The 14,987-nt window shown below is 38.7% G+C and overlaps 2 protein-coding genes across 2 annotated transcripts in view; both read right to left on the reverse strand.

Moving 5' to 3' along the window:
• MRPS6 (mitochondrial ribosomal protein S6) overlaps positions 1-14,987 on the reverse strand; it is a 64,086-nt gene that overhangs the window by 27,683 nt on the left and 21,416 nt on the right. The gene's annotated exons all lie outside the window — the stretch shown is intronic.
• On the reverse strand, positions 12,263-14,778 carry SLC5A3 (solute carrier family 5 member 3). The gene has a single exon (XM_069472324.1). The coding sequence runs from the start codon at positions 14,462-14,464 to the stop codon at positions 12,308-12,310; it is 2,157 nt and encodes a 718-aa protein (XP_069328425.1). The 5' UTR covers positions 14,465-14,778; the 3' UTR covers positions 12,263-12,307.

Genomic DNA, 14,987 nt, shown 5'->3' on the forward strand with positions numbered 1-14,987 from the left:
AGAAGTAGCTGGACCCTAGATGCATAAATGTGCCTTTGGAGGTTATTCTCCAGAGTAGGAAAAGCAGAAGGAAGTCTCTGGATTGGAGGACACATGCACAGCTGTGGGGGTATTGCACCAAAAAGAGATTAAGAAAAAAACACAGACTGAATGCTAGGAACCCTGCACTCTTTCCCCATTTGGCTGTCAGAATGACAGCATGAGAACTTTTACCCTTCAGTTACAGAACTCTCTTTGGGGAACTTGAACTGTTTTAAAGATACCACAGGGCTTTTCCGACAAACAGCCAGGCTGTGCAGACCTAGCTATGGTGCCGGCACTCTCCACCCACACATTCTGCTCATTTTTTGGTCACCCCATTAAATATAAGCAGACAACCAAGGACCAGCACATATCAGAGAAAAGCCTTTAAAATGAAAAACACTAACAGAAAAAACTATCTTGGAGCATACAATGCAGGAGAAGGCGACTACAGTATCTTCAGAGATCAGAAGATAGAGCATTCATGAGACAAGAACAAGCAGCTATGAAAAAGAAAGATTCAGCGAACAAAAGAGCTCTTAAAATTAAAAACCTGATAGAAACTTTTGAAAAATTCTCTTTCAGTAGTTTAGAAACACCCCTAGAAAGAGCAAAAAGAGATGAAAAAAGAGAAGACTTACAAAACTATACTATTCCAGGAGGTCCAAGAGCTTAACAAAAGGTGTTCCACACGGGAGAAAGCAGAGGACAATCATGAGATGCCGAAAGGAAAGAGCCCACTGCGGGCCAGCTACAGTGAAAGAAAAGGCACATTAACTGTGAAATTTCAGAACAGGGACTAGAAGCTAGAAAATACGGTCTTACGCTTCCAAACTTCTCAAGGAAAGTGATTTCCAACCTAGAATTCTATACTCAGCCAAATTTTCAAACAAATATGAGGTATAATACTTTTGGACATGAAAAAAAATTTTTTAATTACAAGGCAGATGGCAGGATTGGGAAAAATGAATTGTGTCAATATCAGCAGCAGATTTCTCACTGTTAGAGAAGGGAAATATGAACATAGAATGGGGTAAGCCTACAAAGGAGGCCTCTGGTGCCGGGTTAGAATTGGAGGCATCTGCAGACAGCACGTGCTGCTTACAATGGAGACACGTTCTGAGAAATGCAGCATTAGGTGACCGTGCTGCTGTGTGATCATAATGTACACTTACACACACCTAGATGGCATAGCCTACTGCACACCTAGGCCGTGTGGGATAGCCTGTTGCTCCTAAGCTACAAACCTGTACAGATACAGATGTTACTGTACAGAATACTGTAGGCAACTGTAACACAGTGGTATTTGTGTATCTAAACATATCAAAACAGAGAAAAGGTACAGTAAAAAAAAAAAAATACCCTATCTTTTATACCATTTGTATATCTAAACATATCAAAACATAGAAAAGGTACAGTAAAAATATGGCATAAAACATATACCTGCTGTAAAGGACACTTCCCATAAATGGAGCCTACAGGACTAGCAACTGCTCTGGGTGAGTCAGTGAATGAATGGGATAACCTAGGACATTACCATGCACTTTTGTAAGACCGGCAGCACAGAAGGTTTGTTTACACAAGCATCACCACAAACTTGTAATTAAGTATTGTGCTACCAATGAATGCATTGCGCACCGTTTGGGGAGTGGTAACACTTGAAGGTGCTGACTCGGGAAGGGGGGGTGGGGAAAGGAGGGATATATACCTCATGATGGGTGCAATGTGCACGACCTGGGGAACAGACACGCCTGGAGCTCTGACTTGGGGGGAAAGGCGGTATAGGAGCAACATATGTAACCTGCAATTCTGTATCCCCCATAACAAGATGAAATTAAAAAAAAAAAAAAAAGTATTGTGCTACGATACTACAATGACACTAGGCAATAGAAATTTTTCAGCTCCACTATGATCTTATGGATGCACCATCACATATACAGTCCATCATTGACCGAAACACAGCATTGTGTGGTGCATGGCTGTGCATGAATTTCCCAGCTCTCTACACTGAAAGGGCCCAGAAGTCAAGACACCCCCGTAGGAACGCACACACCCAGACCAATGCCCAGACTGGGGCACGGAAAGAATAAGCTGAGCCTGGAACACCCTGTGGTGGAAAGTAAGAAATACTCAAAAATTGACAGGAACATGTCACAAAGGACAAAGAACTACCCTGAGAGGGGTTCCACCAGCTAAATCTGCAAACAATTGAGCAAAATAATGACTGTAATGGATTACATCCTGCAGAATAATCCATGAGTTTGTACAGATAAATGGGAAAAGGGGAAGCTCTTGAGTTCAGTATGCTCCCCTCAAAAGAAGAACTTAGAAAATCAGCCACCATAGAAACTGAAGCAAGAATTATCTGTGGATGCTAAAACTAGGGATTCAAGTTTGGTGAGAAACAGTTTATATAATCTCTATCTCCCCACAAATTACTTACTACCAAAGGGAAAAATAGTAACTTGGCAGTGGAGAAACCTGGTGGACATGACCTTGACCAAGTATCAAAGTTTATGTCAATAATAATGGGACAACATATCACTTGCCTCCTAACATAAAGCTTTGAGGACACTACCATCACTTACGTTAAATTCCCTACAAAAATGCATAGTCTGAATCTCATCATAAGAAAACAGATAAACACAAACTGGGGAAGGACATTCACAAAATGACCTTTATTACCTGAAAATGTCAATACCATGAAAAACAGACAGCCAAGGAATTGCTACAGATTGAAGGAGATGAGACATAAAAGCTAAATGCAATGAACTGGCTTTGGCTGAAAAATAATAATAAAGCTTATAATAAACACATTACTGGAACCAGCAACATTTGAGTATCTTTGGATTAAAACTCACTTACTTTTCAGCGTTTGATAATTATGAGTGACTGACCTTAAGAAATATACCCCAAAATGCTTAGGAGATAAAGGGGAATGATGTCTACAAATGGTTGTCTCAAATGGTTCAGAAAAAATATGTATGATTGGTCAGAAAAAATGTGTATGATTGGAAAGGACAAATATGGCAACAGGTTAACTATCAGTCAATCGGGATGAATATGATTCTTAAATTCTTTAATCTTACAACTTTGCTGTAATCTGAAATTATTTCAAAATTAGAAGTGAAAAACCAAGAATATTTTAAATCACTCAGTGTTTTACATATTCTCAGCAGGGTAAATGCTCTCTCTGGACACCATTCACGAGCCAGGAGAAAAAGAAACGGAGGTAAAACTTCTTCAACTCTGACACACAGAACATTATAAATTTTGGGGGCTAGACACGTGTTCATACTGAAAATACTCAGTCACAGAAATATAAATTTTTCATTTTATTCAAAGTTGGTACAGAATTGCTAACATTTCCATAAAATAATTACTATACTTCAGTTACAGGACAAAATACCACAGAAAGGAATATACTTTGCAAGAAATGCAGTTCATCTTAAGTTTCCAAATACTTTTGAAGGCTAATGCAGCAGCTGGCAAAATAACACACAGTACACAAAGAACAGTGTATTTTACAGAGTCAGTAATGAAAACTGACAGCTCTTTAGCAGATATGCTTCATTTTTTTCATTTGTTTTAAACAATAACACTTTTAAAAACACATTAAACCAAGATCATACATGTCTACAATTTTAAAAATCAGATTGTACACAGTAGGTTAGAACAGTCAAGTTAGAATTGTCATGAATGATTAACAATGTTAAATCTACAATTTCAATCATATTCCTTTCGATATGGAAGTAACCTGGTTTACACCAAATTCTACTTTCTGCTTGCACCTAAAACATCATACAATGAAATGGATCCGATTAGTCACATCTTAAAATTAAAAAAACTGTGGACAATAAAGAGTAAATTGAAATCAGTTTACAATTCAAAAAACTCACCAATAACAAAATTAATGTTTATCAGCTTCATTTATAATCACATTTGGTCTACAATGCCTAACGGACTAAAATGATACAGGTACACAATACACACCCCCAGTGCACTGACTGGTCTCTTACAGAAAATCTGAACAAAGCATAATAGACAGGACACTGGGAAAAACATTTTTCTATGTAGACATCTTTAAAAATGCATTAATACTTATATATCAAAATTACTAGATAAAAGCAGCAGTATTCTGCTGACATTTGGCTTAAAAATGAATGAATGAATGAAGCAATTTCACAGGATATTATTAGAAAAGGAATTGGTTTTCTTCTTGAAGAAGACTACTAACTTTTGCACAGCAACTATTTTTGATATCCATCTTATCAAAAAAGAAAAAAAAAGCACTGAGAAGCATAACACAGTTCATATGTGATTGCCAACATAGGTCTGGACAACAGAAAATGGGATGTCCACACAAAGAATGGGTAAATCCCTGCTCTATTTCTGAACTCTGCTGGCAATCTATAAACTGAAGCAATACGGTGGGGAAGCAGGGAACAGATTCCATACCATTATCTGACACTAACGTAATATGTCATTATTAAAAAAAATAAAGCTTTTGCATTTTAACAACCCCACAGAAAAGTCCAGGAGTAAAAGACTTGATCTGTTTGCCACTCAAGAGTTAGAGATCTCACAGTGAAATTAGAAAATTCTAATTATACATATTTACACTGCTAGGACTACTTTTCACCTAGGCTAATTAAAGCGTTTTCCATGGAATTATAAATGAAAGGTATTTCTGCCAAATACCTTAAGAAAGCAATCTTTCTTAAAGTTCTTACAAACTATTTTAAATTTAAAAACATTTAAAGGTACAGAATACATAATATATGGGATTAACAGGTTATAACTGCTCTGCATTATCACATATTGCTAAGCCAAGATGTTCCTCAAACTTCTTTTTCCTGCATTTCTGGCACTCCTCTTTCCCCTCATTCCCCTAAGGCTGAGGTTTCACATTCTCAAATAATGTAGGTACACACCTGGCTAGTTTTTTGCTGGAGGAAGGAATTTCTCCCTCAAAATGTTCAGGTTAACTCTTCTAAAACATACCACATTAGTCTACACCAGCTATAATCTTCGTTCTAGACATTTTAGAGTTGACAAAGTCTTTCCCTAAAAAGATAAATATACAAAATAGAAAAGAGTAGGAACAAAGGTAGTCACTTCTCTTCCATTCTATGAATTCTATCTTTTGATAGATGGGCAAAATTTAAGACAAAGATACTTATTCATGCTTGATAACAGGGACTCTTCAGAGGAAGTGAGGGGTAGGACAAGTGCCATGCCAACTGGAAGAAAAAACACACTATTCTCTTCTTTTGCACGCACATTCACAGATTTCAACTCATCTAGTCTTAGAAAGTAATGGGACAAGTAAAAGAATCCTTTAGACTCCTAGTGCCACTGTGAAAGGCAAAGTAGTTCATTTGGCAAATCTGTTTCAGAATTAGTTTGATGCTCAGAACACTTGGACCAAATTTTCCTCTATTAAAATGAAGCAGTCAAGCATACAGGGACAAAAAAGGTAACTTCATCTCTCACATACAAACCTACACAAAAATTAACGACAAGTGGTATTAATATTTGCCCTATTAAAGTGTGAATTTCTCCATGTTTTGGGGGCATTGTTGATGAGAGGTAACATTTCCTAAAGATTTAAGATTTTAAAAAAACAACTCCAATTGACTCTACAGCTTAAAGCAAAAGTGTGTCACCTGTTCCACTCACCAAAAATCAAGGCATCTATCTATCCCTGTTTCTTTAGTTCCAGATTGTGGAAAAGAGCCCACAGACCCCATTTTACCTAGTAATCCCAAAATACAATTGCAGCATTGACATTTGTATTCTCTCCCTCCACCAAATTGTTACTCTGAACATTTAGGACCCAAAACTTAGATACCATATTGTCTTGGGCTTTCAAAACTGTATCCTCGTAACAACTCTGAGACAAATACCGTGCTGGGCTTTATGGCTGGCACTTGTCGGATACTGAGAATACTACTACTTTTGTGCTTTCTACGTGTGGATACATACATGTGTGAACACAATTTTGTGCTTTCTGGGGACTTTAGCTTTTTCTGTCATGGAATATAAACTGTTGTCACTCATCTGTTCTCAGATACACCTACCAAACCTACAGTGGAAAAACAACAAAATTAAAATAATATCACAGAATATAAGTAAAAATTTTATGGATATATAAGAAACAAAGACAAATAAATAACATTTAGGCTGCAACACAAATATAGAGCTACCTGGTTTCACTGAACCTAAAGGCCACATATAAAGGATGTAAATATAATGTTTTTTTTTAACTTCCTTCATCAGTTGTAACAAAAATTAAGAAGAGAAATAACAAATAAGAAAGGGAAAGGTGCAAACTAGCAGAGTCAATACTCGCAACCAGAAGGCACTAATTCAAACGTATAAATTTCAAAAGCTGGTTATTGTATGGAATACCATATATAATGGCCTTTGTCAATTTGGAATTTCAGTAATAGCAATAAGCCTAGTTCAGTTTCCATTTATTACAACAAAAATGTGAGTTATTAACAAACATTCCACTTACAGAAGTCTAGGCTACACTGATAACTTTAAAAATTATCTAGACTAGCTTGTCCAAAGGCAATAAAAAAAGTAAACACTCTAACACTTCTTCATCCAGCAGCACTAGAGAACAGAGTGAATTTACCAAGATAAATTAGGTTGTGGATCTCTACTGTCAACTTGTGCTATTGTTAAATAATCACTGTAATATGTATTTCCCTTATTGCAGAGTTCACTGAACGTAAACCATCTTGAAGTAAGAGGGGAGGGCTTCACTATTATGAGCAACAATTATGGTACAGTGCCTTTCCGAGGACAGCAAAACCACTGCTCCTATAGGAAGAAGAATCTGAGACCACTGTGCTTTATCTTGACTTGCTCTCCAGCTGTTTACTTTATTCGATCATCCCTCATTTCAAACATGCTGTGAATCCAGGTAACCAAATTTAAGAGTGGTTACACAAGGTAAGGTTATTGGTTTAAGTCAACAGCCTCAGATTATATATGGTACTCCCCTAAAAAGTAAAGTGCATGAGATTAGTAATGATACAGATACAGCAAATCCTATTTTTCAGTAAAAGACTATATGCCAATGGTTACAGGTGCTGGTTACCAGATAAATGGGGTGCTTACCCCCAAATAAAAAACTAAATCCCACCTTTTATGAAGGAATTGAGATAGAAACATAAACACAAATTACATCAATTCTCACAACATTCCTTTAAAGGTGAATCAGTAGTTTAAAGCCTTATTTCCAGCACTGGAGAGAGAGAAGTTTAAAAAAAAAAATTTATACGACTAAGTGAATAATGGTGTGGGACTCAGCATGGGCAAAGCCTATTAATTACTTTGAACCTCAACTAAATCCTCTCCCAGGAGTCAAAGCAGCTGAACAGCCAGAGTATTCCAACAGAGGGGAGAGTTTGACAAAAACATTCCAAATTAAGAGAAGTGACTTTAAATGGAGGAAAAGGGATTTGCAGCCCTGAGTTAAGTCAACCAAGTCTAGTAATCAAAAGATTACTTCTTATGCAATCCAGCTTCATACCTACTACTAGTGTGAAAGGGTTTAAGAGTTTCTCTATATGCCAACTAGTTCCAAATTTTTACCTTTACTTGCTACAGGAACAAGTTCTTTTGGCTTCAAAACAAACTCCTTCGCCTCTCTGCACTCTGGCACCATCATTCCAAAGGGACTAGTAAGCATTTTCACTATTGCTCTCTCCATCATGCCTGAAAACAGAGTTCTGAGAATAAGATATTGATGAACTATTAGTGCTTTTAATATTAGGTAACACAAAGTCTCAGAAAATCATCCTCAAGAATTAACATTTTAAGCTAAAAGAAACTTAGTGTATTTAAACTGCATTTAAGGAATCATTATTTAGATCTAAGTCCTCAATACTGGGGCAAAACGGCACTCTCGCAAACAGTGATATGCCTGAAAGTGAACCAAGCTGACTAAAGATCAAAATAGGAATCTGGTAAGTGTTGAAAGAAATAGGTGAAGAACTGAAAAAGCAGGAATGTGAAGGAAGACAAAGAGAAAGACCAGTCTCTCTGAATGGGAAGTGGGTATACACACAGAGAAATGTATCCCATTTGTAAAGTCTGCTCAGCCTGATATCAACATTGAAATGACTTCAGCAACCTAGCACCTGGCTAATGAAAATCTTATGGATACTAAACCCTAAAAGCATTTTTCTACTAAATTATTACTGTCAAATAGCCATTTTTAACGTCTAATGTGTTAAAAGATTTGTACTTTACAATACTTAACATCAAACCAGGGTTTAACAAGCTGGATCTTATTCACTGATACCCTAATTTATAATGGCGGAGAGGTTTAAACTAGCTGAGAGCTAAGATGCTTCAAGTTCTAGAACCCAATTAGTATGATTCTACATCTGTGGATTTTAAGCTAAGTTTGTCTTTTAACAACTTATTAATGTCTGTATCATCCAGGTTCATATCAGTTTTTCTGATTTCTTGGGAAAATTTTGGCCTGGCATTCACTGTAGTCACATAATTTAACAGGAATGGTCTTGTATACATCTTTTCTCAACCCAAACCTAGGGATTGGTGAGGTGTCACCACTGGATACCCATGTGGTTCCTTTCTAGTCATCACACCTCAGATGAAAATGAGACAGGAGTAAAGAACAAGGGGCTGAGTAAGCCTAACGCTGCCAAGTGGGAACACCGAAGGACCTAACCTTCTACAGCTAACAACACAGCCGGTTTATCTGGTGGTAAATAACCCCTAGATTACACTAAATGTGTTCAAAGAGACAGGGCAGATCCATGTATCTGGTCAGAGAAAAAAAGCCTTGGACTGCAAATATAGAAACTAAAAGACTAATTGTCCTGACAAGACTTTTAACCCCTTGCTCAGCCTCAAGGTAGACAACTGAGTAACAACCGTCCCAACTCAAGTCTTCAACTGTGATGTTTTTCACAGAGGATGGGTCCCTGCTCATTTCTTGGGTATCACCCCTAACAGCTATGACTATGTGACCCTGGCCAGCCTCTTTGGTCAAAAAGACAATGGATCCTTTGAGCCAAATGAAAAGGAAGCCCTGGGAGATGAGAGCTATTGAATTTAGGCCAAAGGACACAGCACCACTGCTACTGCTTGATGCTTTTCTAATCTAAAGACAAAAAGAGATAACCTCCCTAGGGAAAGAAGAGCTGGAAAAGAAGAGATTGGCTCAATTGTTTACTCTCTTGGGTGGCAGGACAGAATATCCTTAGAGGACCAGGGAAATCAGAGGTCCCATAAAGAGCCAATAATCATTCTACATACCAATGTAATAAGCCCTTCTCAACAGATCTTCAGACTAAAATGGCCTGAGAAGACAAGAATCCAAGAACTGGGGATACCATTAACAACTGCTAAGACAGTATTTTCCTTTACCTTTGAAGACCAATGACCTCACCTCATTTTGACCTTTAGCTACTATTTTAGTCAATATCACTCTTTTAATTCAATTCTGAACCTTAGCTTCAGCTAATATAAAAATATACACATTAATGTCAGGAAATCAATGCCATCATTTAGGACACATTTAGTCAATGTAAAAAGTATGAACATTCTGCTAGCTTAAGAAAGTCCATGTATCATTCCAGGAACAATCACTCTAATGAAATACAGACTGAAGTTTGGCCCCTGAAATGAAGTTGCAATCCGCAATTCACATACTTACTCAAGCACATTATCTATTACTGGGAAGCAATAAAAAGGACAAGCTTCAGGGACTTCAGTCTAAATAAAGTGATGTTTATACTGGCAAGAATAAACAATTCTAATGAATATGATAATAGTCATTCCTTATTTACAGACATTAGTACTCTAAACTTGACCTACTGCTATATACACACAAATAGACCCAAGATGATATATAATACTTTATGAATCTTACTAAGACAACAGCAGAGAGAAGGTGGGGGGACCCTAATACTCCAAACTATTAGAACTAAATGTTAAATAAAGGGGGGAAAGATCCACATAAACACCTCCTATTCATTTATGCTGTATATAGAAGAGATAGGAAGGCTGCCCAGCCAGTATGTCAATTCTCACTGCTGAATTAACATGGCAATATGTTCAGGGTCAAAGAAAATTTTAATCCCGACAATTTAATCCCAATTTGGAAAAACCAAGATCCTATTACTTTCTCAAATACCAAAAGGTTATCTCAAAGGAAGAACAGTTCCTTTGAGAATAGGGCAAAACATGGACAAACCATTTGTCCAGACATTTCTGGACAAACCGTGAGTCCAGATTTGGAGACCTGGTTGCTGTTCTTCCCAAATTGACTTTTTAACCTTGGACATGTCACAGTCTCAACTTCCATGTAAGAAAAGGGCAGTCCCTATCTATCTGGCCCCCATGTTATAACCTCAAGAATGAAATTGAGAAAAAAATTCTACAAGGCACTCTAAGCTCTTCAGAAATACATGCTATTCACACACGAGTAACTTTTTCATCTACAGACTCAATCCATCAGAAAGCCTCCTGAAGATGGGAAGACAATATGCTACCTGATAATTTCTAAAATCAACTTTGGACTAATCAAGCCCACCATAATGAAACTAGTTTGTAGACTACAAAAAATTTAAAGTCATCAGGACTGAGTTTTGATTCAAAATCTACAAAATTATCTATAAAATTAGTTTTCCCTAAAGAATACAAGCTTAATAAAATCATGCAATTTAAAAAGTATCAGAGACTAAAGAAAGTCAAAGAAAGTAGATACACAATTTGCTTCCTTCATCTTTTATGGAGGACAAAGGATAATGTTGAGCACACAGGGACACAGAACTACATAATCTGTGGAGCTTTTTTCTCTAACATCTTTTGTACCCTGTTCTCACAAAGGGGAAACAGCCTGTGAAAAATAGATTCTTGCTCACAGACACTGTAACCGTTACCAAGCCGTGTCGAGATAGGGGGTCCTATAATTAAACAGTCTTGTAATACCCTCCACAAGACAAACAACTAATCCCAGGAGTTCTTGTTCATGGCTCCTCTCGAACATGCTATTCATCATACAGAAAGACTATACTGACAATCTTCCAACAGCAAAGTGTGCACTGAGTTCTGTTACTGATGGCCAATTTGTAATGAAACATCTTCCTGCTCTAAGTCACTATAACAACAAAAATGTAGAGGCTGTGTACAGATGGCCAGTCTTATCAAGAATGCAATATGGTATCAGAATTAAATATTCCCTCTAAAAACTCAACCTCAAAATCACGATCTAATGAAGCAGAGCAACCCAGCACACAAAGGCAATGTCAATTTTTCTCCAGGTTTCTGGACATATCTTCCAGCTGGACCCACTTGGGAAGGCATTAGACTAACAAAGAATTTTACCAAATAACAAGAATAAAGCTAGAAAATTAGGAGTATGATCTGTTCAGTATAAGTTAATCAAACACTGCTTGGGAGCTGGTAATTCCCAAACTATATGAACAAACTTAACGTGATTGACAAATACAGGGACCACCAGTAAGACCACTTCATCTTCTCCCTGTGATTAGACAGTACAATCACATGGCACTTCACAGACTTGTTGGGCATGTGAGTATAGTTCACTTAAACTTCAAAGTAGGAAAAAAGAAAAACAAACCAGAACAAAGCTTTTCCCCAACATTCCATGGTACAAAAATACCTACCGGAGACATTCTTTCTTTTGGCAATCAGAATCCAGAATCGACAGATAGGCTCATGCTAACAAAATGAACCTGGCAAACTAACTAACTTGTCCTGAAACAAGTATCAACACAAGTACATCAGTTAAGTTTTTCAGTATATAATTGATTGTACAATGTCTAAGAATTCAGAGTTTGTTTTGTTTTTTTTTTATAGTAGGGATTACAGAGACAGGAGAAAAAACTTAGAAATGAGCAAATCTTCTACTTCAGGATAAGGTCTGCCAAGACTTGGCAGTGCAGACAGTATACCTTATTCACGGTATCGTAACATATATTCTGCTCTAAGTGCTCTATGAGAATAACTGGTCTCTCCTTACTTTGGTATGCAAAATTTTAAACCACATTTGCACAATTCAGTCTGTTAAGCTTTGTTTCATTTAACTTGAAGGTAAATTTACTTTCATCCATCTCTGAGAAAATAAAAGTCTTACAAATAGATGATTTTCTGCGAAGTAAAATTTGGCTAAAACCTACAGCGTAAACAATGCCTGAGAGATCAACAGTTACATACATAATTTTTTTCCAAAGACCAGTATTTAAGTTAATGTCTCACCATATCCTTAAGTTCATAAGGAGAAATAAACAAACATGAAAATTCCAAGTGAACACACAGCAAAAAGTCCAATATTTAGTATTAGTTTGACTTGTGGAGTCTCTTCCAACATTTGTAAACAAACGGCCTCCTCCTCCATCAGGTCTCTGAGACTCCTCTTGCTCAGGCTCTTACTTTTAAAGCCACAAAACCAGTCTATGAACTTCCAATACCGGCCTACATTCTCTGTTTCCTTCTTTCTCTCTTTCTCACCCATGAGAGCTGCTTGCCCATTGGAGTAAGCATCTACCGGTGTTTCTGCCTCTGAGTGACCTAAGGAAGCCACCGGGTTGCCCTCCTCTCTGCAGGTCACCAACAGATTAACATCTTCAGGTTGCAGGCCCTTAATGCTATCTTCGGATTTCCCATTGGGAATGACGTGGTTGATGGCCTCACTGTTCTCACTGCATCTCAGAATGCTCTTCTCTTGCATTTTGTATGGTTCATCTTTTGGGGAACAGCTCTCCTTCACCACCAGGCTCTTCTTAGACCAAAAGGTGGTGGTACGAATCTGTTCCTTCGTGGGAGGTGGTGTGAGAAGGCTAACAATTACAGTAATGAGTCCTGTGACCCAAAACAGTGCTGTGGCCACATACATATAATGTATGTCTTTGATGAAGCCTGGCCTGTTATCAGGTTGGTCACACTCTGGGGCACGGTAGGCAAAGGCCAGTATCAAACGGACTGCTCCAAGAACAAAGCCAGCCATTCCACCATAGAAAGCCCCTTGTTCATTGCAGCGCTTCCAGAAAATTGCCAGAAGGAACAGGGCTGCCACTGGGGGTGTCAAGTAATCTGCTACCTCCTGAATGTAAAGGTACATCTGGCCGCCTTGCATCTCCACGATGATTGGCACCCATGCTATGCTGATCACCACCATAAAAGCCACAAATATCCTCCCCACAATCATTAGCTCACGGGAGCTTGCACTCTTGCGGATGAGTTTGTACACATCAAGGGTGAATATGGTACTGGCACTGTTAAAGATAGAGTCCAAGTCGCTCATCAGAGCTGCAATCATCACTGCCATCATTAAGCCCCGAAGGCCTACTGGAACCAGCTTCATCACCAGGCGAGGGTAAGCAATATTGGAGCACCCAGCTCTGCTTCCACACACTTGCATGCAGTGCTCTGGGTTGATGCAAGCTATATCATCAGCAAACAGTATCCTGGAAATCATTCCTGGGACAACTATGATAAACATTGGCAGAAGCTTCAAGAAGCCAGCCATAAGAGTAGAGCCTTTGGCATGAGCAATGTTTTTGGCCGCTAGGACCCTCTGCACGATGACTTGGTCAGCACACCAGTACCATACTGAGGCTGGAGTCTGCCCAAGAATGAATCCAGGCCAAGGAACATCTTCATCTGTTGGATCCCGCAGCATTTTCAGGGCTTCTTTCTTAGGGTGGACATTACAAGAATTTGTGTTGGAAAGGTTGTATGTCAATAAGATGGAAGTAACATTGGGTGAGGCCAACATGTACCTTCTCTTAACTTCCTCAAACCCGCCAATCTCCATCATGCTAATAACCATAAGTGTAAGTGCCCCAACGATCATGAGCAGAGCCTGCAGAGTGTCTGTGTAGATCACTGCAACAAGGCCTCCGGTGACAGTCAGCAAAGCCGTCATGCCAATGAGCAGGATGACCGACACATAAAGATTCCAACCCAAAGACTCCTGGATAAAGAGGGCACCCGAATACAGATCCACTGAGAGCTTGGTGAAGATATAGAGAATCAGAGACAAGGCTGCAAAATAGACCTGAATCCTATGGCCACCAAATCGCTTGGACAAGTATTCAGGCATGGTGTATACCCCTGACCGGATGTAAATCGGGATGAAAACCCATCCCAGAAGTTGCAAAAGCAGTAAGGCATTGAATTCCCATGCGCCCACTGCAAATCCACTTGCAGCTCCAGATCCTGCCAGCCCAATGAAGTGCTCACTCCCAATATTGCTCACAAACAGAGAGGCACCAATTGCTACCCAGGTCATAGAGCGCCCCGCCAGGAAGTATCCGCTCACAGTGCTTCTATTAGATTTCCACATGGCAAAAAAACCAATGCACATGACCAGGATAAAATACAGGGCCACTATGGCAATGTCTGCTGTCTCCAGTACAGCCCTCATTCTGGTAACTTGTGAATAAAAGCGTCCAATAACAGAAGTGTCCGACTTTTTATTTACTTTTTAGTAACCCCAGCCAAGTCTGTAAACCATACGTGAACCGGACTACACAGAGCAACACAGCAGGTCAAAGTCTTTGTCCTTTGGTTTGCTGTCTTGATGGTGGTGGTTGTGATAAACTTTGAAGGAGACAGTTTAAATTTTCCGCTTCTTAACTGGGACTGAGAACTTAGCTCGTACTCTTAATCCACTCTCCACAAGACCATCAGCATTTACTCAGGTGCTGGAGGAGAAATTCTGAGTTGCAGCTAAGTCTAGTGAAGCCTACTGTACCAACCCTGCAAGGCAGCAAAGACAAAAGACAAAGATTGAATTAGAGGAGGGTCTCACCACGCGATGAGGAAACTTTCAGTCTAGCAAACACGGCGCAACAAGACATTCTTCATAAAAAGAAAAAAACTTTTACAGTATACTTCAGTTCCACAGCAAAGAGCAATCTATACTATTGCAGCTAATACTTAAGTGA

This window comes from Eulemur rufifrons, chromosome 7 (assembly GCF_041146395.1).
Source record: "Eulemur rufifrons isolate Redbay chromosome 7, OSU_ERuf_1, whole genome shotgun sequence".
In the NCBI taxonomy this organism is placed as follows: domain Eukaryota; kingdom Metazoa; phylum Chordata; class Mammalia; order Primates; family Lemuridae; genus Eulemur; species Eulemur rufifrons.

Coding starts and splice junctions, on each gene's coding strand:
- SLC5A3 (XM_069472324.1), bottom strand. CDS start 14,464: ATGAGGGCTGTACTGGAGACAGCAGACATTGCCATAGTGGCCCTGTAT.